The sequence below is a fragment of the Eucyclogobius newberryi genome, unplaced genomic scaffold, assembly GCF_026437365.1.
Source record: "Eucyclogobius newberryi isolate DKJ021-1_F unplaced genomic scaffold, fEucNew1.0.hap1 SCAF_9, whole genome shotgun sequence".
In the NCBI taxonomy this organism is placed as follows: Eukaryota; Metazoa; Chordata; class Actinopteri; order Gobiiformes; family Gobiidae; genus Eucyclogobius; species Eucyclogobius newberryi.
The window spans coordinates 9,851,320-9,874,471 of NW_027316532.1; the positions used below are offsets into that span (position 1 = coordinate 9,851,320).

At 40.8% G+C, this 23,152-nt stretch overlaps 3 protein-coding genes across 3 annotated transcripts in view; 1 reads left to right on the top strand and 2 right to left on the bottom strand.

The window, feature by feature from the left end:
- The window catches only part of tprg1 (tumor protein p63 regulated 1), a 31,765-nt gene extending 8,712 nt beyond the window's left edge, over nt 1–23,053 (bottom strand). The window contains exons 1-4 of the mRNA XM_072438414.1: nt 22,983–23,053; nt 22,587–22,837; nt 19,298–19,389; nt 16,740–16,916 (exon numbers count right to left, since the gene is read on the bottom strand). Of these exons, the coding sequence (XP_072294515.1) occupies nt 16,740–16,916; nt 19,298–19,389; nt 22,587–22,811 (494 nt within the window). The 5' untranslated portion in view covers nt 22,812–22,837; nt 22,983–23,053. The remainder of the gene's footprint in view (nt 1–16,739; nt 16,917–19,297; nt 19,390–22,586; nt 22,838–22,982) is intronic.
- lpp (LIM domain containing preferred translocation partner in lipoma) overlaps nt 1–23,152 on the bottom strand; it is a 366,579-nt gene that overhangs the window by 139,472 nt on the left and 203,955 nt on the right. The window lies entirely within an intron of this gene.
- dpt (dermatopontin) overlaps nt 1–23,152 on the top strand; it is a 268,440-nt gene that overhangs the window by 117,200 nt on the left and 128,088 nt on the right. The gene's annotated exons all lie outside the window — the stretch shown is intronic.

The following is a 23,152-nucleotide window of genomic DNA, read 5'->3' on the forward strand; positions in this document are numbered from 1 at the left end:
CCTCCACCATCACACTCTGCTCCATCACACTCCTCCACCATCACACTCTCCTCCATCACACCCTCCACCATCACACTCTGCTCCATCAAAGGCCCTAAATCTGCACATTCCTGACAGCTTCAGCAATTCACATTTTTTATCTTCACTTATGTTTGCAGACGTATTAGTATGTTTTAACAAGTAACCGCTCATAATCACATCTACAGGAAGTGAAATGTAAAACTAATCTATACAAATTACATTTAAAGAGAAAAGGAAACACTAATAAATTGAGATGTATTGGTGACAAAATATTTGATGTTAGTGCATTTATAACACGATCACTACAACAAATACAAATAAAATCTTGACTATTATTATTACTATTATCATTATTACTATCATTATATACTTTTTTGTAGAATGTACTGCTTTTCAGACCTTAAATTTGGAACATTTAAGTTAAATATTTTGGGACCCTGCAGCTGCCCTGAATGAGATGTAGTTGTAATTATGCTACTTAAGCTGCATGTGCTCTATTATTGACATACTAGCAGTTGGTTTATGACCTAATCAAAGCAACAACTAAAGTACAGAATGGAGTAAACAGCAGCCTGAAAAACCTGCAGTGCCACGCCTTTAAACAGCCATGGATGAATAATACAATAGAAGCTGAATCAACTGCACAGAAGGTCAACACGTTTCAAAAAGTCACTTCTGGCTCCGACTCAAGAATAACATGACAGATCTGTCTGCGGCACATGCTTTGTTGTTTACATGATCCCACAAACAACACGTTTATTTGGAATACCGTCCATGTATACCGTATCCATAAATACCGTCTTATTCATGTGCAATTACTGTCAAACTCACACGCAATTAATGTCATTCATGTGCATATAACGGATGTAAATAAGAGTGTTTACTTTACCATTATTATTAGTATTATTTGTCTTATGCCAGCTATTTTTATTATTTTATTTTATCTTTATTTTAATTTTCTTCCCTCCATTCCCTATTAAGATATGAGAGGTTTAAGTTTTGTTAATAAGAGTTTTTGTTTTTGTTCATAAGAGTCCTTTCCGCTGTATCTCCTGCGTTGTAACACCAAAATTTCCCCATGTGTGGACAATAAAGGCATATCTTATCTTATAGGCAATAGGTTTTATTTCAAAATGGCCTAATTTGGAATGTTTTTGATTTAAATAACTTTAAAACAAGATAATATATATATATAGTAATTGTTAATACTATAGATATATAGTAAATAGATTTAGGGGGGTGCAAATAATTCAAATTTAATCAATCTAATCATTTCAAATGCTCAAAAGATCAGCTTTCATTTAGGAGCATTAAGTAGACAGATGTATAGTCATGTCTAAAAGCATGTGGTTTTGTGTTAAAAGGTAAAAAGTAAATGTCTTGTTAATGTTCATAGAATTAACTTTAAAAGCCAAGTTACTGGAAAAACATGTATTTCCTGTTTAAATGTGTAAGGGTATTTTATGTAGTGTTGTTTCAAAGGCCTTTGGGAAGCTATGACGTGGTAACTGCTCGACTATAAGATCACATGATGTATTGATTATTACACACAAAGTTCACACACAAAAGTTCAACACACTTTCACTAGAGATGATTGAGTAATTATGTTCTCTTACATTACCATTACTAATCCTCATTGGTAAACGACAGCATTGTGCAAACAGCGTCCATAAATCAAAGTGTGATTTCACAACACGGCTCAGATTGTCTTTTATACTCGTCACCGATGCAGTTTTAACACACGCCTTGTGCAAGTACACTTCCTGCAGCACATTTGAACACCTGAGGCTAAACAATACACTGCTGCTGAAGGTACGGCGTGGGAGGGGCCCCAAAATAATGCAACTGCGGCACTGCGTTTACTCAAGGGCCTTCACGCGACAATGTACTACAGCGGGACGTGCCATTCTGTGCTGGGACGGGAGTGGGACGGGAGTGGGACGGGAGTGGGACGGGAGTGGGAAGGGAGTGGGACGGGAGTGGGACGGGAGTGGGAAGGGAGTGGGACGGGAGTCGGACGGGAGTGGGACGGGAGTGGGACGGGAGTGGGTTTAGAGCAGACCTGGGCATTTGAGGCCCCAGGGGCAAGATGTGGCCCTCGGCATGTTTTAATCTGGCCCCTAAAAGATTTTAGTTTCTATTTTCATTTGTCTGTAACATCTGTCTGCACTTGTATCCTTAATAAAGATGACATGAAATGAATTCAATAATAGATTCAATCACCTATATTTGATAGAAAAGTGCTATTTTATTTGATATTTAGTTAATTAATTAATTAATTTTCACACCAATGATAGCAGGCCGGCCCTCCGCTACTTGCCTGGATTCGAATATGGCCCTCGGAGGGAAATAATTGCCCACCCCTGACTTAGAGGAACAAAAACAAGGCATGTTATAGGAGCGAATAAGAAAAGAGCGAGGGATTCTGCAATGAAGTTAAAACTAGAAAGTGTTTCCCAGCAGCTACGACCATCTTTACTCATACAAATATTAACAATACAGAAACACAAGCCGCGACCCCGAAAGGGAACAAGCGGTAGAAAATGGATGGATGGATGGATGGAAGAAATGGGTTGAAACATGTCTTTAAACATATTAGTTGGGGTTCAATTATCAGACAAATTTTAAATGTCAGTGCAATTAATCAGAAATATTATCATTATTATTATTATCATCACATGTACTAGATTCCCACCACAACCAGGCCCACCACTGACTGCTGCTCCTGAAATACAAAAGTGCCTCCTCTCCTCCTGCTCCTCTTTGTGGCAGTGCCATGGCGCAGTATAAATGTTGGATGTATAAAAAAGTTGGTAGGATTCCAGAGGTAAGCGATGAGCGCGTGGGACCGGCCCGAACAGGCAGAGCAGGGCTGGGCCTCAGAGGAGCTGTTTGTGTGGAGAGTTTGGACTTTCACTGAAGCTCACGTCAAACATCAGCTACAGCACTCACACTTTCTGCTGAGGGAAGAACCAGAGCAACCGCCTCCTCCTGCTGGGACAAAGAAACCTACAAGAACAGCTGACATCTTTACAGCTTATACCCCTCTTACAGAAAATACATATCTGAACCAATAAGCCAATTCTGTTCGTTTTATTTGGTGAACTATCTGTTATAATAATCAGAAACGCCCCCTAAGACCAGTAGTGGAAAAAACTAAATGAGTAACAGTTACATGGAAGATGTAATGTAATGTAAAGTACTTCCCTGTAATTAATTACAAGTACAGGAATGAAAATCAACTAAAAGTACAATTACACAAAAGACCCTGCTCACTACTGCTGACTAGACCAGGTGAGAAGTACAAACACACACAGTACAAACTGTGACGGTGCAGTTAGACTTGAAGTAATAAAGCTGTGATGAGAAACAAACCCCTGACCACGGGTGATGTGACTTTACAGATGGAGAGTCCACCACCTGCTTGTCTCCAGTGAGATATTTTATTGTGCAGAATGTTCCACAGTATGGCATTCTATTTATTCAGATGTATCTCTTGCTCAAAAATACCTTGAATTCTTACGGTGAGCCCAGAATTGAAAATGTCATTAAAACTCCACATATATGAACTAAACCCAAGTAACGAGGAGGTGGAGGACCCCCACTCACAATGATCACATGACGTCTGCTACATTTGGACTACACGCTGGACATATGAGACAGCAACTTGGCAAACTAATCTTGGTTTTCCCTAGTATGATCCAGAATCTTCTTTCTGAGCGAGAAGAGGCATAAAAGCAACAGTGGATCGAGAGCTGGAGGGCAAAGTGATGAAAGCTTCTTCTCTTGGCCTGAGACTTATGAGTTACACACACACGAGATCAATATCAGAGCTCAGCATGGCAAGTGTCCCACACTGTCTCACACACACACACACACACACACACACACAAGCACAAACACACACACACACACACACACACACACACACACCTACACACACACACACGCACAAACACACACACACACACCTACACACACACACACACACGCACGCACGCACACACACACAGAGATTACACAACAGCCCTGAAGCCCTGTCAGACCGGTGAACTGCAATGAGCCATGAATCTTAACACTTAGTTTGTTTTTACATAGTTTTATACTTTTGTATTGCCTTGATTAATCTGATATGACTGATATGATTCAAGTAAAACAATGGGATTCATTTGGTTAACGGGGACATTTTACACAAAATCAACTTTAATGAGCTTTTAAACAACATTGTCTCCTCATCATTAGTTTACTCAAAGTTGTATTTTGATTGTTTCATGCATGTTTATCTTATATTGTCCTGCAACTGAGGCTTGAGTGCACAGAAAAATCCTGTTTTCACCTGCCCCTTATCCCTGCCCACATCTTTGTATTTAGTTAGTGATACGTGTAGACTCCTAAAAAGGTCACATAGCCACTTTTGTGAAATAAAAATCTGCTGCATGTTACTGTGAAATATCACTATGAAGAGGTTCCCCAGGTTTGAATATGAACACAACTTAAGACATATAGACCAGGGAGGAGGAGGTGTCATGAATAATTTAGTAAATGGATAAACTTGGCCACTTGGAACTTGCAGAGAGGCTAAAACAATGATTCATATACATTAAGAGGTGAAACATAATGGAGAGGCTGAGGTGGCTGATGCTTTTGCTCCTACGAAGTCAGGATAGAAAAGTGTGGACAGGTGTGTCATGATTATTCACTTAATCAAAAATCAAACTTTTGCATTAAGAACGTTTGATTTCATAAAGCTTGTCACATACTTTTGGAACAGTAAGAAAGAAAGTAAATCAGAGCAAAATTAGGGATTTCACATGTGTTTTGTCATGTGTCAATAATTGTCCATATTTGTTACATCGTCATGTCACAATAATCACATGCAGTGAAAAACATGCCCAAGACATGGAGTCCTGGAGCCCACTTTCAATTTATCAAGGCTTGGGGATGAGTAAATGTGACTTCCTGTGGTGCTGGAATATGTCTGGTTATAATAAGGTTATACAGGGCAAAACAAAACATATATTTATTTATTTTTTATATGAGTTAATGTTCCTGGGAATGAAAACTGTGGTTTCAATGTTGCTCTTCCTCCTTCACTCTTTGAGGAAGTCGAGTTTCACAAATGCCCAAAGGCCTCGTCCAATCACAGCACAACCTGAAACTCAAACTGAACCGGCTCAGGCTGCGCTCTCATTGGTCCACTCTGTCAAGTTTACTATCTGCTTTTTTCTCTTTGCGAATGACAAACGATGAGAAAAAGCAGCTGGTCAGGTGGTTCAGCCAGAGCAAGTGCTCCAGGGCCACAGACCAGGAGGGGCCCATCCTCTGCTCTTGGGCCCATTCTCTGCTCTTTGGGGAGGGGGACACTGGGAGCTAATGCCCCACTGTCATGGAATTAGACATACACCAATGCTATTCCTTAACACACAGAGAACACAATTCAACTTAGAATATGAAACGACACAGAAACATCAGACTTTTGTGACTCAAAAACTTCAGCTGGTGTATGTGCCAGTGCAGGCCCCAACTTGGCTCCAAAACTCACTCCCGAAGACCAGACTTTTATTCACCCTTCCTTTTTTTGTGTTGGTGCATCAGGAGAAACAGAAAACACAAAACCATGTAAAGATTCAACCATTTACAAATGAAAGAATGTCCCGATTCTACATCATTAAGCTGCTGCTACTTCACTTCTAATGCAACCATTTGTTTTTGGGCCGTGGCTGCAGAGCCACGGCGCGTTCAAATGGCCCAGCAGTTTCAGGAACCGCGGCACTGCCATATAGCTAACCCTAACCCTAACCTTAACCCTAATCTTAACCCTAACCTTAACCCTAACCGTAACCTTAACCCTAACCCGGCGTGGTCAAATAGCGCAGCAGTTTCAGGAGCACAAACTAACATGGCAGTTTGCTCTGTAGACACTCCCATTGTTTTAACCAGTGTATTTTCATAGTTTAACAAAACTATTACATTTATCGTTTTACAAAGGTTATTATTCTTTAAATTAAATGCATGTATATCATTTGCAGGCTTATTGGGCTTTGACTTAAATAGCAACAAATCAGTTACTTCTGTTCTACAAATCAGCCAGTCACAGCTCCATTCAAATGGCAAAACAAATGTAGCAAAGCGATCTAATGGGATAAATAACTGGATTAAATGGTCACTCCAGATGGTAGGGCAGACACTGGCACCCTAGTCCCTAACCCAGTGGTTCTTAACCTGGGTTCGATCGAACCCCAGGGGTTCGGCGAAGGTCAAAACACACATCAGACTTATATGATTCGTGCTGCAGGGAATTTGGTGCGCTCAGTTGTCGACTTGTGACTGTAGTGATGGTACATCTTGTGATTTCTTTCTTAATATTTTAGACTGAATCAAAGCCCACCTTTCTGGGCAATGTCTTGGTACCAGCTTACACCTAAGAGGGCCAAAAGGACCAGGGAAATCGCCCAGAGTCTCACCTGTATCAAAACCCCTTTTGGGATAAGACCTGTCTCCAGTCTGGCCCCAAAAGGGCCAAAAGGAAAAGGGAACAGGCCCCAGAGTTTACCCTGAATCTCAGCCCTCCTTTTAGGGCTAAGTCTTGGCACCAGCCTGGCCCCAAAAGGGCCAAAAGGTCAGCCTCTGGGGCCATTTCCCTTGTCCTTTTCTATAACTACTATAATATAATTTCTTTGCGAGCAATTCTTTTCAAGGATGCTGGACATAAAAATGAAAAGGAACAGACTTTGTTGTGAAAATGACTTGAGAGTGGCACTTGCCAAGTTGAAGCATTTCTGAACCGGCCTCTGAAAGGCAACTGCAGAGGTCACTCTGATTTGCAGTAAATATTCATAATGTTTTTGTTTTTGTGTGAAAATCTTGTTTTGATGATTTTATTCTTTGAATACAGTGATGTTGATGCACAGTTCATTTTGTGCACCAGTAAAATATATGTTTTGAATTCTGTGGCCCCGCCCCCCATGCATGAACCTGACAACCCATATTTTTGGAAAAAAAAAACAAGATATAACTATGATAACATACCTTTATTATCTTTCTTTAAAATATTTTTTTCTTGGATTCATTATTTTGTGGGTTGTCAGGTTCATGCATGGGGGCACAGAATTTGAAATATATATATATATATATATATATATATATATATATATATATATATATATTTATATATTTATATATTAAGATCCACTGCCCTAACCCCTCATTCACTACCTTTTCCTCACAAAAAAGGGTGAGAAAAAAAGACAGCAAAACTGAGATAAAAGGTTATGTGGCATGCACATATTTATAATAATAATAATAATAATAACTTTTATTTATATAGCGCTTTTCAGTGACCCAAAGACGCTGAAAATAATAAAAAAGGGGGGGGTATTTACAGACAGGAGGGACAACACGTACAGAACACATTAATATACAGATAAAATGAACAAGACAGAAGAAGTAGAGAGAAAAAGATGGGGATGTAACAGGGGGTAGAAGTGTAGGCAATGGGGTAGAGGAGGCTAGGGGTAGGGGAGGTCATAGGCTTGGGTGAAGAGGTATGTTTTTAGGCGGGATTTGAATGTTGTGAGTGAGGGAGAGTGGCGGACAGGTTGGGGGAGGGAGTTCCAGAGTCGGGGTGCTGTTCGGGAGAATGCTCTGTCGCCAAAACTTTTGAGTCGGGATGTTGGTGCAGTCAGGGTGAGAGAGGAGGAGGATCGGAGAGCTCGGGAGGGGCGGTGGGGGATGAGGAGGTCAGACAGGTAGGGGGGGGCAAGGTGGTGAAGAGCTTTGAAGGTGAGGAGGAGTATTTTAAAGTTTATGCGCTTCTTGATGGGGAGCCAGTGGAGAGAGCGGAGAACGGGAGTGATGTGATCACGGGACCGGGTGTGGGTGAGGAGGCGGGCAGCGGAGTTTTGGACCATTTGGAGTCTGTGGAGGGAATGGGAGGAGATGCCAGTGAGGAGGGAGTTGCAGTAGTCAAGGCGGGAGGAGATGAAGGCATGGATGAGGGATTCAGCAGCGGGGAGGGTGAGGCAGTGTTGGATTTTGGCGATGCAATTTATGGACTAGTGATGATTATAGGCTTATTAGACTTTGAATTAGAGAGCAATAAATCAGTCTGTCAAAATCCTTTTGTAATATTGAAATATTGTGGACGACTGAAACTGTAGAATATATTTGAGGTCATGTGTTGGGGGGGAAAAGTTTTGGCTGCAGTATCTTTCCATAATTCATAATTTTCATAACTCACTCGGTTTTTCTTGTTTTGACAATGTTGTTGAAGTTTATAATGGAGCTTGAACATGGACAAACTGCACTTGACTGATGTAAAACTAAAACCAAAGAAATAAAAACATAAAAACCTGTCGTGTGCACTTTCACCAGAGCCCTTTAATGCTTAGGGCGTCCCACACATGGACCTTTTGTTTATTTATTCCATTTTGTCCACTATCTTATAACAGGGAATTCACAAGGTGCTTGATGTGCTGTAAATAAGAATAAAGCTGTAACCCACTTATTTGAAGTCAAATCAATCATTCTGGAAGCATCAGTTTGTTCTCCAAACCCACAAGTAAAAAATGACCCTAAAATAAAATTACACATTAATCTGATTTATATTCTGCCTGGAATATTTTTGCTTTATTACAATTCCCTAAAACAAATTATTTGTGAATTTACCTTCTGCTTTTAAAAGAGAATTGTCAAAGCCCAACAAAAGCTCATTTTACTGTCAATTAGCCAATCCCTCCAGAAACCAGCTATCCTCTGCTCTTGGGCCCATCCTCTGCTCTTGGGCCTGTCCTCTGCTCTTTGGCCCGTCCTCTACTATTGGGCCCATCCTCTACTCTTGGGCCCATCCTCTGCTCTTGGGCCCATCCTCTGCTCTTGGGCCCATCCTCTGCTCTTGGGCCCAGCCTCTGCTCTTGGGCCCATCCTCTGCTCTTGCTGTTGGATTGCATTTCTTCTTAAAAGTTCTCTGGTCCGAAGGCTTTATTGAACAGCATTAAAATGAAAGAGAGGGTAGAGACATTCGGCAAATGGTCGCTGGCTGGAATCAAACCCACTACATTTAAGTTCAGACTGGATTAATAGCAAAAGCAGAAGGCAATGAACTTATACTTTAGTAGAGTAAAGCTCCAGTCGAACAGAAGCTCAGAGGTAAATGAAACACTACAGAATTCTGGAGTTTAGAGAGAATGAAGGAAAAGCACAGGACACACAGGACACACAGGACACACAGGACACACAAGACACACAGGACACACAGGACACACACTCCAGCCTCACTGCAGACGCTTTGCCTTCAGCAGAGAGCATCGTGCTGATGTTGAGCGGAAAGCACGTGTGTGGAGTTCTAGCATCGCTAGAACTCCACACACTTTACTTTTCCTACAGCTGCAGCGCTTGTTTGTGGCAGTGAGCGCTCTGAACAGTGCTCAGTACCAGAGCTGCCTGGCACTGGGGCCCATGGGCACTGGGGCCCAGGGTCACCGGGGCCACTGCTTTGAGGGCTTTCAGAAATATGCAAAATATGACCGTGAGCCGGGTTTAGACCGTGAGCCGGGTTTAGACCGTGAGCCGGGTTAAAAACGTGAGCCGGGTTTAGACCGTGAGCTGGGTTTAGACCGTGAACCGGGTTTAGACCGTGAGCTGGGTTTAGGCCGTGAGCCGGGTTTAGACCGTGAGCTGGGTTTAGACCGTGAGCTGATGATGTGTTGATCCTGCTCCATTTGAGAGGCCAGGACCCCCAAAATAAGTGCTGGACCAATCAGGAACCCCACTGCTAATTGAAATTGTGTCCGAGATCATCATAAGTTGTGGAACAATTAAAATCAGGTTTCATTTGTGTTTATTTCACTGGCTTAATGTGTTATTTTGTGTTCATCCCCAGGAGGTGGTCCCCACTTTGGGAACCACTGCCGTAGACAATACATGACATACAACACAAATATTACAACACAAATCTACCTTTATCCAAATACATTGCCACATACATCATTACTGCAGATGTGATTGTTGGCATGGTCTTTTTAAGCCTATAATTCCCTGGTTCCACTTGACTCCAGGGGCTAAAGAAATCAAGAGGCTGCAGTTTGGAGCAACATAAGAAAAACAGCCTCCGTGACTATTCTTGCTTCACAATTCACCTGGTTTATTATTTATGGGATTGGCCACAGGCACTTTCCCACCAAAATAGTAAACCTCACTTTAGATCAAGACGAGTGCCTTTTATTTTTTTTTAGAGTTTACACCAGTTTTAGAACCGGAAATGTTCAAACTGAAGAGGATTCTTAAACGAAATCTCAACATTTGACTATATTTTCTCTGACCTGGTTTAAAGTGTTTTGAAGGTCTCTGAAGATAAGGATCTGAAGGATCTGAAGGTCTATGTGATATGTAAATGTAAATCCTCATCAGCTGCTGTGAGGTGGCTGCCATCTGCTGGTCACAGTAAGTATCTACTCCGGGCTTGACAAGAGCTGAGCTCAGGAAGTGTGATATTTGTGTGCAGCTGAAATCAAGTCAAATCAAATCAAATCTACTCTCTCTTCTTCTCTCTCTCTCCCTCCTTCTCCCTCGCCTTCTCTCTCTCTCTCATTCCCTCCTCTCTCTCTCCTCTCTCCTTCTCTCCTCTCTCTCTTTCTCTCTTTCTCTCTATCTCTCTCTCCCTCCTTCTCCCTCTCCCTCCTTCTCCCTCTCCTTCTCTCTCTCTCTCTCTCTCTCTCTCATTCCCTCCTCTCTCTCTCCCTCTCTTCTTCTCTCTCTCCCTTCTTCTCTCCTATTCTCTCTCCTTCTCTCCTCTCTCTCCTTCTCCCTTCTTCTCTCTCCCTCCCTCCTTCTCTCTCTTTCCTTCTCTCTCTCTCCTTCTCTAGCTCCCTCTCTCCTCTCTCTCTCTCCTCATGTGTGATATTTGTGTGGAGCTAAAATCAAGGAGGAAATGTGCACAAATATAAGGAGTATTTCATGTTTTGTAAACATGGTAAAAAGAACAAGGAACACTGGACCATCACACTACACACTACACACTACACACTACACACTACACACTACAAACTACACACTACACACTACACACTGCACCCTCACACTACACACTGCACCCTCACACTACACACTACACACTGCACCCTCACACTACACACTACACTACACCCTCCAGGTCGGACGAGGACATTTTGATGTTTAATTTGATGTCGTTCATTACCTACAATTTCCTCTCCTGTATTTTCAAACTGGCAAAGGGAAAAGAAAAGAGCTGAAAAGAGCAGATCTATAATGATTTCTATAATAGGTGTAAAATACTGTTTGCAATCAAAAACATACTAAACAGAGGGAAATGTGAAGTGGAACAGAATGTAATTTCAAAAACAAAAAACTGAGATTAACCACAAAATAAGTCAAATCAAGGGGGTTCATATACTGCACATGTGAGTTGTATCAGATCCTGGTTTAATCCTGGATTATGACACATACTTTACAGAATAGTTGACCGCATAATAGTTTTTCATTTTATCTAACAATATATAACATACTTTACCACACATTATGCTGTTTGTGTCAAATACATTTTTTTGGCCAGAATATTTAATTTGTTTCCATTCTTTATAATTGAATACAAAAATAATAATGTCTATAAATGTTGGAACCAAGTCCGAAATCAATCAAATTAATAAAACTGACTGTATTGTACAAGACGAGACTGTTCACAGTCTGAGAACATTTAAATTTTAATAATTGAAGATGAAGATAAAACAAAGCCTCAAGTGTTGATCCCGTTCCAAACGTTAAAAAAGCATTGCTAAATAAACAAACAGATCCACACCCTCCTTCTCCCCCTCCTCCTCTATCTCCTTCTCTCTCTCTTTCTCTCTCTCTCCCTCCTCTCTCTCTCTCTCTCTCCTTCTCTGTCTCTCTCTCTCTCCTCTCTCTCTACATCTCTCTCTCTACATCTCTCTCTCTCATTCTCTCTCTCCTCTCCCTCTCTCCATCTCTCTCTCATTCTCTCTCTCTCCTTCTCTCCATCTCGCTCTCCTCTCTCTCTCCTTCTCTTTCTCCATCTCTCTCTCCTTCTCTTTCTCTCCCAGTCTCTCTCTCCATCTTTCTCAGGGAGGTCGACTCAGAATTTGCATGGTGTTCTGGGTAATTAGTTTGTCTAGACGGTTTGGAAAGAAGACACTTAAAACACATCTTTCCCCACAGATGCTGCTCTCAGGGGCGCATCTGGAGAACACAACAACAGATTCAACACAAAAAAGAGAAATGCTTCTACACTTTCTACTGGCACCACTCTATCATGGAGACACGCGGGAGACGGAGGTGATGGTAAATGATAAATAATACAAATGATATCAGGGAAAAGCGGGTGGAGCAAGACAGTGAAGTCAAAAGTTCATATTCATGTGGTTTATAGCAGACCTTTCAGACAACAAAAGAAGAACGTTTCATCCAAGTAACTTCTTCAGTTCATCTGACATTGAAACATGACACATTTGAGAGTCACTTCCACACTGTCAACCATAATATGTCAACCATAATATATCGGTTAGCAAGAAATGTACCGAGTCAATCCAAACTATGGTAAACTATTAAAAAATTTCAATTTTCATCAGAAAATATTGAAAATCAGATATTGAATGAATGAACAAATGAATGAATAAGATTCAACCTTTCGGTTGTATATAATAGTGTTTTGAAACCCTGGAGCGGGAGATGCCCTGGGCATTCGGATGCTAATGGGGCACTCAGAGAGGAGGGAGAGTAAGCCAGGCTACAATAGGAGGCTGATAGCCCATTACAGGGCTGTTAGTAAACAAAGAGGGTAGTTTCAAATGAAACCAAAAACTCCCTTTAGCAGGAGGTCCCGCCCGGTGGGCAGGGCCTACTCAGAGTAGGATAAATATCTGAGTACCCGGGCTCGATTCGCAGAGTGAGAATGACTCTTGGATGAGAGTCAAAACATCTAGTTTTTCCTAAAAACGAGTCCAGATGACTACAACTGAATATTTTTCTACCATGGACTATTACACTATTACAACATGTTTGAGTGAAGAAATTAAGACTTGTTATTAGATTTGTTGTTCACACACAATCATTTTTATGGACAACATCCTCTACGTGAGCACAGAAAGCTCCAGAAAGAACTGGGTAAGACCCCAATTAACCCACAGCTTCTAATTGTACAGACAAGAGCCTTTATTTGACATAGGCCTACATTGACCTTGTAGGCTATTGTCTGAGATCTCATTCAAAAATATCCAATCGCAGATTTGTTATTACGCTACTTACTACAATACTTTTCGCAGCGGTTACTATTTCACTATGAACATCACGTTGTACCTCTGTGGATGGTCACGCACAAGGCATTTTATATTATTATATAAAATCCACTCAGTTTGAGCAGTGCAGTTTGAGCAGGGGCGGATCCAAGCGCACAGGGGCAGGGGCGTTATAGGGGAACCACTCTCTGAAAAACTGTCTGACTTCACCTTCAGAGATCAAAGCAATGGGAAGGGATTCATGTGATTTGATTGTTTGTTTGTTTTCAATTATTTTTTTTTCATAAGCTCTGTGGCCCTGAACATAAATAGTAGAGAAAGATTAGGCAATACTCACATGTATAATGACTTGACAAAGCGCTATGACTCGACTTGACCCTTGTGACCAGGTGACTTGGAGTTACTTGTGACTTGCTCTCACCTCAATGTTGTGGCCATTTTATTTCATCTCTAGTCTACGTTAAAGCCCCTCGTAACAATTACCGGTAATTATTTGGTCGCTCATCGAAAACATGCCTTTAGAGACAGATTTAGGAAAAAAGATATCTTACTTTGTTTACATCTGTCTTTTTAGCTAAATTTGAGAGTATTTATGCTCAAAAATGGGAAAAAAGATGTTAAAACAATGCATTAACAGTGGAAGTCTGGAGTGATCAGTTTGGAAAAATCTTATTTGTTCAAACTGACTGTATTCCAAAACAAAAAATGCCAGAAATGAAATCTTGGTCGATGAAGTTATGAGTTTAGCGCAGGATAAGGGTACACGCTCTTAACGCAGGAGACCCGGGTTTGAAGCCCACCCTTTCATTATTAGGCCTGAGCGCCACAAGCTGGCAAGAGGCCTATTAATCTCGTAAGGCCGTGCGAAGCACGGCTGCGAAAGTGCGCACGTAGTGCGCACGAAATCGAGCGCGAAGCGCTCGCCCACTTCCAAACACTCACTAACGCACTCCTTCACTCACGCACGCCCCGTGCATACTAATTAGTAGTAGGAAAATGGAACATTACCATTGTAAACGGTATTTATAAAGCACTCATTTGCTCCAAGTAGCTCACGAATACGTTCCCCATCTCTTGCATGTTCCGTGCATATAAGCATGTAATGCAAAAATTGAACATTATTACTGTATAGAGGGCCAAAAACACAAAGTGGGCGGAGCCCACTCAAAATTAACAAAAGTACCCGTCAGTGACCAGGGACCCACACCATGAGGTAGGAAAGCGCGAGCGCTTTCCGAAAATGTATAGTTTATGATATTTGAAAAATGGGAAACATTGTTTTCGCATCGGAATATTCTTCTTCTTCTTCTTCTTCTTCTTCTTCTTCTTCTTCTTCTTCTTCTTCTTCTTCTTCTTCTTCTTCTTCTTCTTCTTCTTCTTCTTCTTCTTCTTCTTCTTCTTCTTCTTCTTCTTCTTCTTCTTCTTCTTCTTCTTCTTCTTCTTCTTCTTCTTCTTCTTCTTCTTCTTCTTCTTCTTCTTCTTCTTCTTCTTCTTCTTCTTCTTCTCCTTCTTCTCCTCCTCCTCCTCCTCCTCCTCCTCCTCCTCCTCCTCCTCCTCCTCCTCCTCCTCGGGACCAACCCCCCTATTTTTCACCCAGTGAACATTGACGAAAAGTCACAAAAATGTGCACACCTCTAAAAATCGTGCCTCTCTACATTCTGGCTATTTCCCTTTTCTAAAATAAAAAAATTGGCGCGTCAGCGCCCCCAAATGTACCAAAAATGCATTGAGAGATAAGAAATGACCCAAAAAAAATCTGACCGTAGAATCATGAAATTTGGCGCCGAGGTAAGATGGTGACAAGAGAAGTAAAAAATATTAGTACGGCAACGGCGTCCGCCCAACCAAATGTCGGCCATATTGGTTCAAAAATGGCTAAGCATGACTCGGGAGTTTTTCCAAATGTCGTACTTTTACAAACTCCTCCCAGGGCGTTGGCTCTAAAAAGCTGAAATTTGGTGAAAATGGTTCTGAGGAGTGGGACATCAAAATTTATTCAAATTACATTGATACCTGTCACGGTCTCTGAGCGGCGAAGCCGCAAACTTTAGCTAAAATTTCAGAAATCTCCCAAATTTAACATTTCTGCCATTTGCGCAGATAAAGTCCGAATTGCGTAAAATTAGAATCAGTTGTTAAACTCTTTGCCCTAAACCTACTTGAAGTGAAATGAATTAATTTGGCGCCACAGCGCCCCCTACAGATTTTATATGGAGGTTAAATGTTTAGTTTTGCGAAATTATATGAAATTTGACACACAACTCAATTTTAGCATCCCCATCAAAAATGTCAATGAGACCCATGTCATAATTGTTATGGCTTTGCCGTAATGATGACCGAAACCTTCCATGTTATTCCAATGGGGAAATCGCCAGAACATGTATACACTTTATACTTTCACAAACTCCTCCCAGGGCGTTAGCCCTATTAACCTGAAATTTGGTGAGACTCATCTTCAGGGGTGGACCATCAAAAGGTATCCACATTTTTATTCAAAAAGTCACGGTCTCTGTGCGGCAAAGCCGCACATTTTGCCAAGAATTCGAAATAAAATTGCTTTTTGATGGTAAAACAAAGGGGAGAAGATGTGACAGCGTCACAGATTCAGCAGTAGGCGTAATAAAAGGACCATTGGGGCGCGTTAGCGCCCCCTCCTCTTGCGGCGTGGCGGCGTAGGCGTGGCGAGGGCCGATCATTGCCGCTTGCGGCTTTAATTATTATTATTTTTCACTTTTCTATTATTCACTAAATATGAATGAACAGCCCAGGTCTGCTCGCCCCATGAAAGTCACCGCACGACACTGGTTTCTAATATCAATGGGGATCACTACAATAGTCGATGGGGCTCAACAAACTGCCTTCATGAAAAAACAAAACATTTCCCAAAGCCCATATTCCTACTCACCATGATCATCATCAAGGTTAAAAATATATATATTATTATGGAAATATCACATATAATTCAAATTTGCTGTATGTGGTATTGGGCAAAACTGGCATCTAAAAGGTTAATTATTTACAGCGATGTAAGAAAAATCAAGATGTCAATGAAAAAAATGTTTTAAAAAATCATAAAAAATATTAATATTTATTTTATTAATATTTGAATATTAATAAAACTGAGATAAAAAAAATTCTGTACCAAACACTCCCAGTGCCCCAAAGTCAATATTCCCACTGATTCAACATGTTTTTAATGATTATAAGATCATTTCATAGTATTACTATTAAAAAACATAAAAATGGTCATATATGGGGTTTAAGATTTTTGGTAACTTCAAAAATCAATATGTTACTTACAAGGGGGGAAAAATTATTCAATATTTGACGATTTTATGGAAGTTTAAAATCGAAATACAAAATGTGTACAAAAAAACCACTGCAAGTTTTCTCTTAACAGAGACAAATGTCATTTTGCATTTCTTCAAAACAACTATATTGTGGTGGACTTACCTGGGCAGAGAGTATTTGGGGAAGCTGAAGTTGCCGTAGGCGATGCGGTCCACGAAGTGCAGGGGGATTCTCTGCAGCTGCTCACAGTTGAACATGAGGAAGTCGTATTTGAAGACCAGCAGAGACTGCTCCGTCACAATCACAAGACGCTCCTTCTCGTTGTTCCAGTGGTCCACTCTGAGATACAAACATTTTATTTTACTAAATCATTATTAGATGATGTTAATAGAAAAAAAGAAAAAAAAAGACTAAACATGCATTACCAGCCGAGCAACTTAACAGCAGAGATGGTGCGCTCACTAAAAGACGACACAAAAATAAATAGCTATTATAACCTTTCTGAAGATATTTCATTAAAAAAAGGCCATTTTGGACTTAATGTGTATTTGACTATGTTCATGATTGTACTGGTGCATCCCACGAATGTAAAGGGTTGAAATGATGGGTTTTACTCTGGATTGTTTGTTCCCTTCGTGTGGGAAATGAGACATGACTTTGTGAACTTCAGTCTATCTGCTGTGCAAGTCAGGACGTTTATAAAGCATATGAACGTCACACAAAATAATTAAAGACAATACCACTCAATTATGTAAAAGAGTGAGAGTGAAAGCCAGAGATTCCCAAAACTGCCTTTGGCAAAATACTACGATATGCAACAAAGCATCTCTGAATCCCTCAAGAGAAAACAGCAAAGATCTTTACAAGAACTCCTGTCTGAAGTTCTTAGAGCACAAAGCATGAATTATGTTTAATAACTCACAGCATATCTACAAACTCTAAACTCCTACAACCACCTTAGAAAATATTTGTCTTTCCAAGCATCAATGACCCTTGGTCCAAATGAACCCAGGACTAAACCTCGTCTGAAACATCAAACCAGGACTAAAATCTGGATTTATCAAGATCTTTACTGCAAATAAACCAGAAGTAAACAGTCACACAGGTCTAAAACACCCTATTCTTCATAAAGTCTATACCCAAAAGAACAATATTACAAATCCTTTAGCTCAGACGCAGGGCAGATACCAGCAGGGGGCCTCATACACCAACAACCACTGACCTAAACTTGTACTATCAGGATATTAGAAACATTTCCCCCAAATAGCCCCACTACAGTCCACTGACATGACTCTGATATAACATAAAGTTCGAGTCTCGTGCAGGATCAGTGCATATGGTGAGCACAGAGAGAGGACTGAGCTGATGAAATGCACCAAACCTGAATGAACACAGCTGTAGTGAACGCTGCAGAGGTTTTTCAAGGACATCAGAGAGGACGGGATGAGAGAAGACGACAGGTGTTGTTTCCATATCATGAGACAATATGGCGCTTCGTGGGGAACGACATGTGCTTCAGTTTGTTGTGGCAGTTGTATGTTTAAAGAGACACTACCCAACAATATGACGCTTTGATCTAAAATACTTTATACATGCATTACAAAGAAAATAGGGAAGCAAATGGCACAAACAATAGACATAGTGTAACGAACAAGGATTTATTTTGACACAACTGAATTATTTTGCAATCGATTAAATAATTAGGCGCTTACATCCCTTTTGAATGACAATACTGTATGTAAATATGTGACAGGATCTGGTATAGTTTCTCTTTGTAAACCTGGGCCACATTTGAGCCTGAACTGAACATGCATTAGTCACCGTGCGCTCCCTGAGGCCTCACTGTATTACCTTATGTCCCTTATGTTTGCGTGTGGCGAGACTCTGCAGAAGCTTGTGCAGAAGCTTGTGCAGCGGCGATCACCGTGGTTACTGTGGGCCGGACGCAGGACGAACATGAACTGTGTCGGACAGCGCCGCATGAATGGCATGTTTTATTCATTCTCGCACGGGCCCGCCTCCTAAATGTTTCCTGAAAGCTGGGCCCCGACTGATAGGAGCCGACATCTCAAAGTGCATTGGGAAACGTCCTGCGGTCTCCTCATTTTGCTCCGTGCTGCAGTCAGTTAGATCGCTCGCCCTCAGCTGACGGAGTGCGTGTTCTTGGAGGGCAGCGAGAGAGCAATTAAGGCCACAGAGCGCCGCACGACGGAAAATCTTTCCGAGCTGCCGAACCTCTGTAATTTGGGAATTTCTGAAGCTAGTGGGGTCACGTGATGTAACAAGACATAAAGCAGAAAGAAATCTAAATGCTTTACCATAATTAAGATTAGGAATTTGGGACAATATCGATGATCAACACACTGTTAGATAGAAGTAAAGGTGTGTACAGTATTACCCTTGTGACATATTTAGAACAGTAAAGCACGCAGCCTGGTACTTAAGTCAACTTTCTATCACATTAATTTCATAGAGGCAGCATAAAACTGTGATGTTGTTATTTGTAGACAGCACAGACATGGTTCTTGTTTAGCTGTTCATTACATTTGTCAGCAAGTAATAACTATCAATATCTAACTTCAACCTCTAGTTTCTAAATGTTGCTAATGTTTGCAGAATTTGTAGTGTTCAATAGGCTCATATAATCCTGTAAATATTCACTGATGAGTTGATGACTAAAATAATGATTTGCAAGAAGAACAGGCATTTCTGTGACTTACTCTGACAAGAGCCAGACTCTGAGGATGTTGCCGTCCATCTGTTTGTCCACCAGACGAGTGATGTCTGCAATGGCCTGGGTCAGAGTGCCGGGCTGAGGAGACGAAAAGCTGTCAAACATGAATGACTTTAAAACTGTTATGACACATCCACACAAGCTTTACTGACATACAACTGAGACTAGTACAACTAAACAAAGTAACAAAACCACTGCGTGTAGAAGACAGACTGCAAATAAATGATGCAAAGTGAGTAAACATACATTTACATGGCCAGTGAAATACCCAATAGACAACCCAATAATTAGACATGTCTTTTGGTGTGTGCTCAAAAGTACGATAATCAAAAACACCCAGTGACACGTGATCAATGGACTTTTAGACACTACGTTTTGGGAAAGGAATCCCACACACTGTCAAACTTGCAAAATAAAAGTTTAATGGTGAAGAGGCAATAGTTTCCAAAAAAAACTATACAATTAACTTGGGATGCCTGAAATACCTTATACCATATATTAATACAAAATACTGAGGTAAGGGAAAAACATGACTGATTCCATGTAGGGCTGCAACTATGAATTGACTAATTGTGACAAGATTACTACAGTTGTAATATTTATCTGGACTACACAGACTCAGAAACACAATAGATCTTTTATAACAAAGACAGTGGCATTATTAGATTAAAATGTCAAAATAATAAAAAAATATCAGATTTACATCAAAAATTCACTTATTTCTAAATATTCTACAACTAGAAGCCCTCAGTTCCTTTATTTCAACCTGTAATATGTTGATCATGTATTTAATTCATGTCAATCAATCAATATCAATCATTAAAAAAAATAATGGCAGACTAGTCGACTACTAAAATAGTCGTTTGTGACAGTCTTCCATGTTTTTACTGAAGTCCCGACAGTGTTATATATACTGTGGAGTCCTTTTGGATTTATTACAAACTGGTTTTATTGCTGTTGTAATGATCGGATAACTGGATTTAGAACCAAAACAGAAATGTATGTAAATCCCACATCCAGCTACAAATGCAGGGCAACAGCCTGAACTGACCCTGGATTGTGTCAGATTAACCTGCATCTCTGTGTCATAAGTCAAAGTATTCAAACACTGCTACAGAGTCCACTCCCAAGTGACACTATTTACTTTCAGAGAGGAGCACCTGCTGATTCACGACACTGGAATGTATAAGAAACCAGTTTATTTCCCCTGCCAACGCCGTAAATAAGAATATGTTCTTAATGTTTGGCCTGGTAAAGTCCAATCCAAACAATGCTTTTTGTCTCGCTTGTGGTCATGGCTAACAAACCTAAAACAAATGAACACATTGTCGTTCACCCACAAAGACAGCAGCAGTATAATTATAATCTCAACATTTGGTATTGTTTTGTGTGCGGTTCATAAGATGCCCACGCCTAGGCCGGCTTCAGGAGTTTGATTTGTTGATACATGATAAATTGAACTATTCTTCCAAAACTTGGCTCTGTAGGTCTATCTATTTTGAAAAGCAACATGTAACTCTCAGGCAGAAATTTTGACTAAAAAAACAGATTAAAGCACAAATGTGTTTGTCATAAAACAGATCGCACGGTGCCATGGACTGAATGGACGGCTCTGATGTTGGTTCCAAGCAGCGCATAAAGACGCACAGCCAAATGTGTGCAGATGTGTACTGTTTGATTTTGTACACATCTGAATAGTATATTTAATGTGGTACAGTGGCCTTCGGTTCAAACTTTGGTGCGGCAAAATCAGTGCGACCAAAAAGAAGCACTCTTCTGGATATATTCATGTGGAGGTGAGCGCACAGTGCAGAGCTGGTGTACCATGTAAACCAGCTTCAATACTATTTACTATTTAGATACGATTGCATTTAAACATGTAGATCATTTTGCTGGACACAATAGCCCATTGTGCTGGTGTAAGGAGTGTCTGGAAAGCCTGCCAGTGTGGCCAGATAAATTTGGATTTGGCTAGGTGTTTTTTATCTTTATTTTTCATTTAGTTCATTTTATTTTATTTCTGTTTCTGTAATTTCTTTGTGATTTTAATGCATTTTTCCTGTTGTGTGAAGCACTTTGAATTGCCTTGTGTATGAAATGTGCTCTACAAATAAACTTGCCTTCAAACAAACACCGAACTGCACGTGAAAACCACTTTTAACTGCACAAAACGCACAGCCTCTTCATCTATTTGTCATTAGGGTAAACTCAAACTCAATAGAAGATACATCTCTTTGTGGAGGCTCCACCTTTTCAAGATTTAAAACGTATCCAGAGTGATTATTATGAACTTTTCGCAGTAACCATAAAACTACAGTATACATTGACTTTACAATAGGCAGTCGGAAACAACTCGTGGCCTGGACCAGAGCTGCTCAGCTGGGTCAGGTCTAAGTTTGGATCTAGTCCCACACCAGCATCTGCTTCACACGATCCATAGTCCTTTATAACAAATGTAGGATATATTTTTAAGCTAATTCTTTTTATTTTTATTTTAACCATGATTCAATGTATGTGTTTTCCAATGAGCTAAAACAAACATATTTCTTCTTTTTATGCAATTCTTTGTGATTTGCGCATTGATATAAAAAAAAAAACGTTCTTGTCTCTGATCAATTTAAAGAATCTTCTCATCTTAATCCACAATTTAACCTTGTCCGGAGCAGGTTTTGGGTTCTGTTGCCATAGACATCTTTTCCTAGTACCTCTGAACCCGGCTTGACCCCTAAGCTGCAATATTAGCCCAAAAATAATGATACTAGGACGAGATTACCAACCGGGTAATGTGGAAATGTGGAAGATGTACTGTGCACCGGATCAGATCGTTTGGAGGGCCTGATCCGGCTGCGGACCCTTGAATAGGCCTGCTCTAAGCTAAAAACCAGACTGACTATAATAAACATGTTATTAATAGGTTTATTTGCTTGGAACAGGGCATCGTTATGAACACAAACGATCTACATGCTGTGAATATGTCAGATTGTGGCCTACGGTTTCATTTGCATACGTTATCCCACATTTACTGACACAAACACACTTACATTTGTCCATTCTGGAAGCGCAGGCTGGGTGAAGTGTCTTGCCCGAGGACACAACAAAGCACTGAACCACTAAACTAAGTCAGTTTAAGTTAAGTTTAAGTAGCACTGACCAAGCCCAACCCTGCTGTGGACAACTTGTGTCATTTACATCTTTCAAAATACCTATGCTATGATAATGGGCTGTGAAATATGCTGAAATTGTACAGGATTATTAATGCCACAGTGAGATTTTACCCTGAGCACCAGAAACCTCTTCATCTTGAACAGAGGCAGGGCTGTCTCTGTGTCGGGCAGGTAGATGGCCGGGGGCTCTCGGCTCTCCTCCGGCCGCTGCTTGGTCTCCTTCGAGGCGGCCACGTCCTCCGCCTCCTCCGCGATCTCCACCGGGCTCAAGGGATGCTCCACCGGCTCCACCTGCGCCCCGGTCACCGCCGCCGCCTCCTCGGTGTCCACCATCATAGTGACACGGGCACTGAACTCAAGACCTCGGGGGGAAAAGGCGGATTTGCTGCTTAGTTTCGCTTTTGTCGTGCGCAATTTAGCGTTTATTACGTTTATTATCATCTACAAAGCCAGTGTTTGTTTCGTAAAATGCAGTCCGGAACAAAATAACTACAGTAATATACTTACAGATTACTGGGAAGCAGGTGAAGAGAAGTAGAATAACAGGTGCATGACTTCCTTGTTCCGTGAAAACATGACTTTATGATGGGCGTGGCCATGTGTGTCACGTGGTCAGATGGTACAGGCTTCACCATAACGTCACGAGAGCCACTTCATAAACATTATAAATATATATA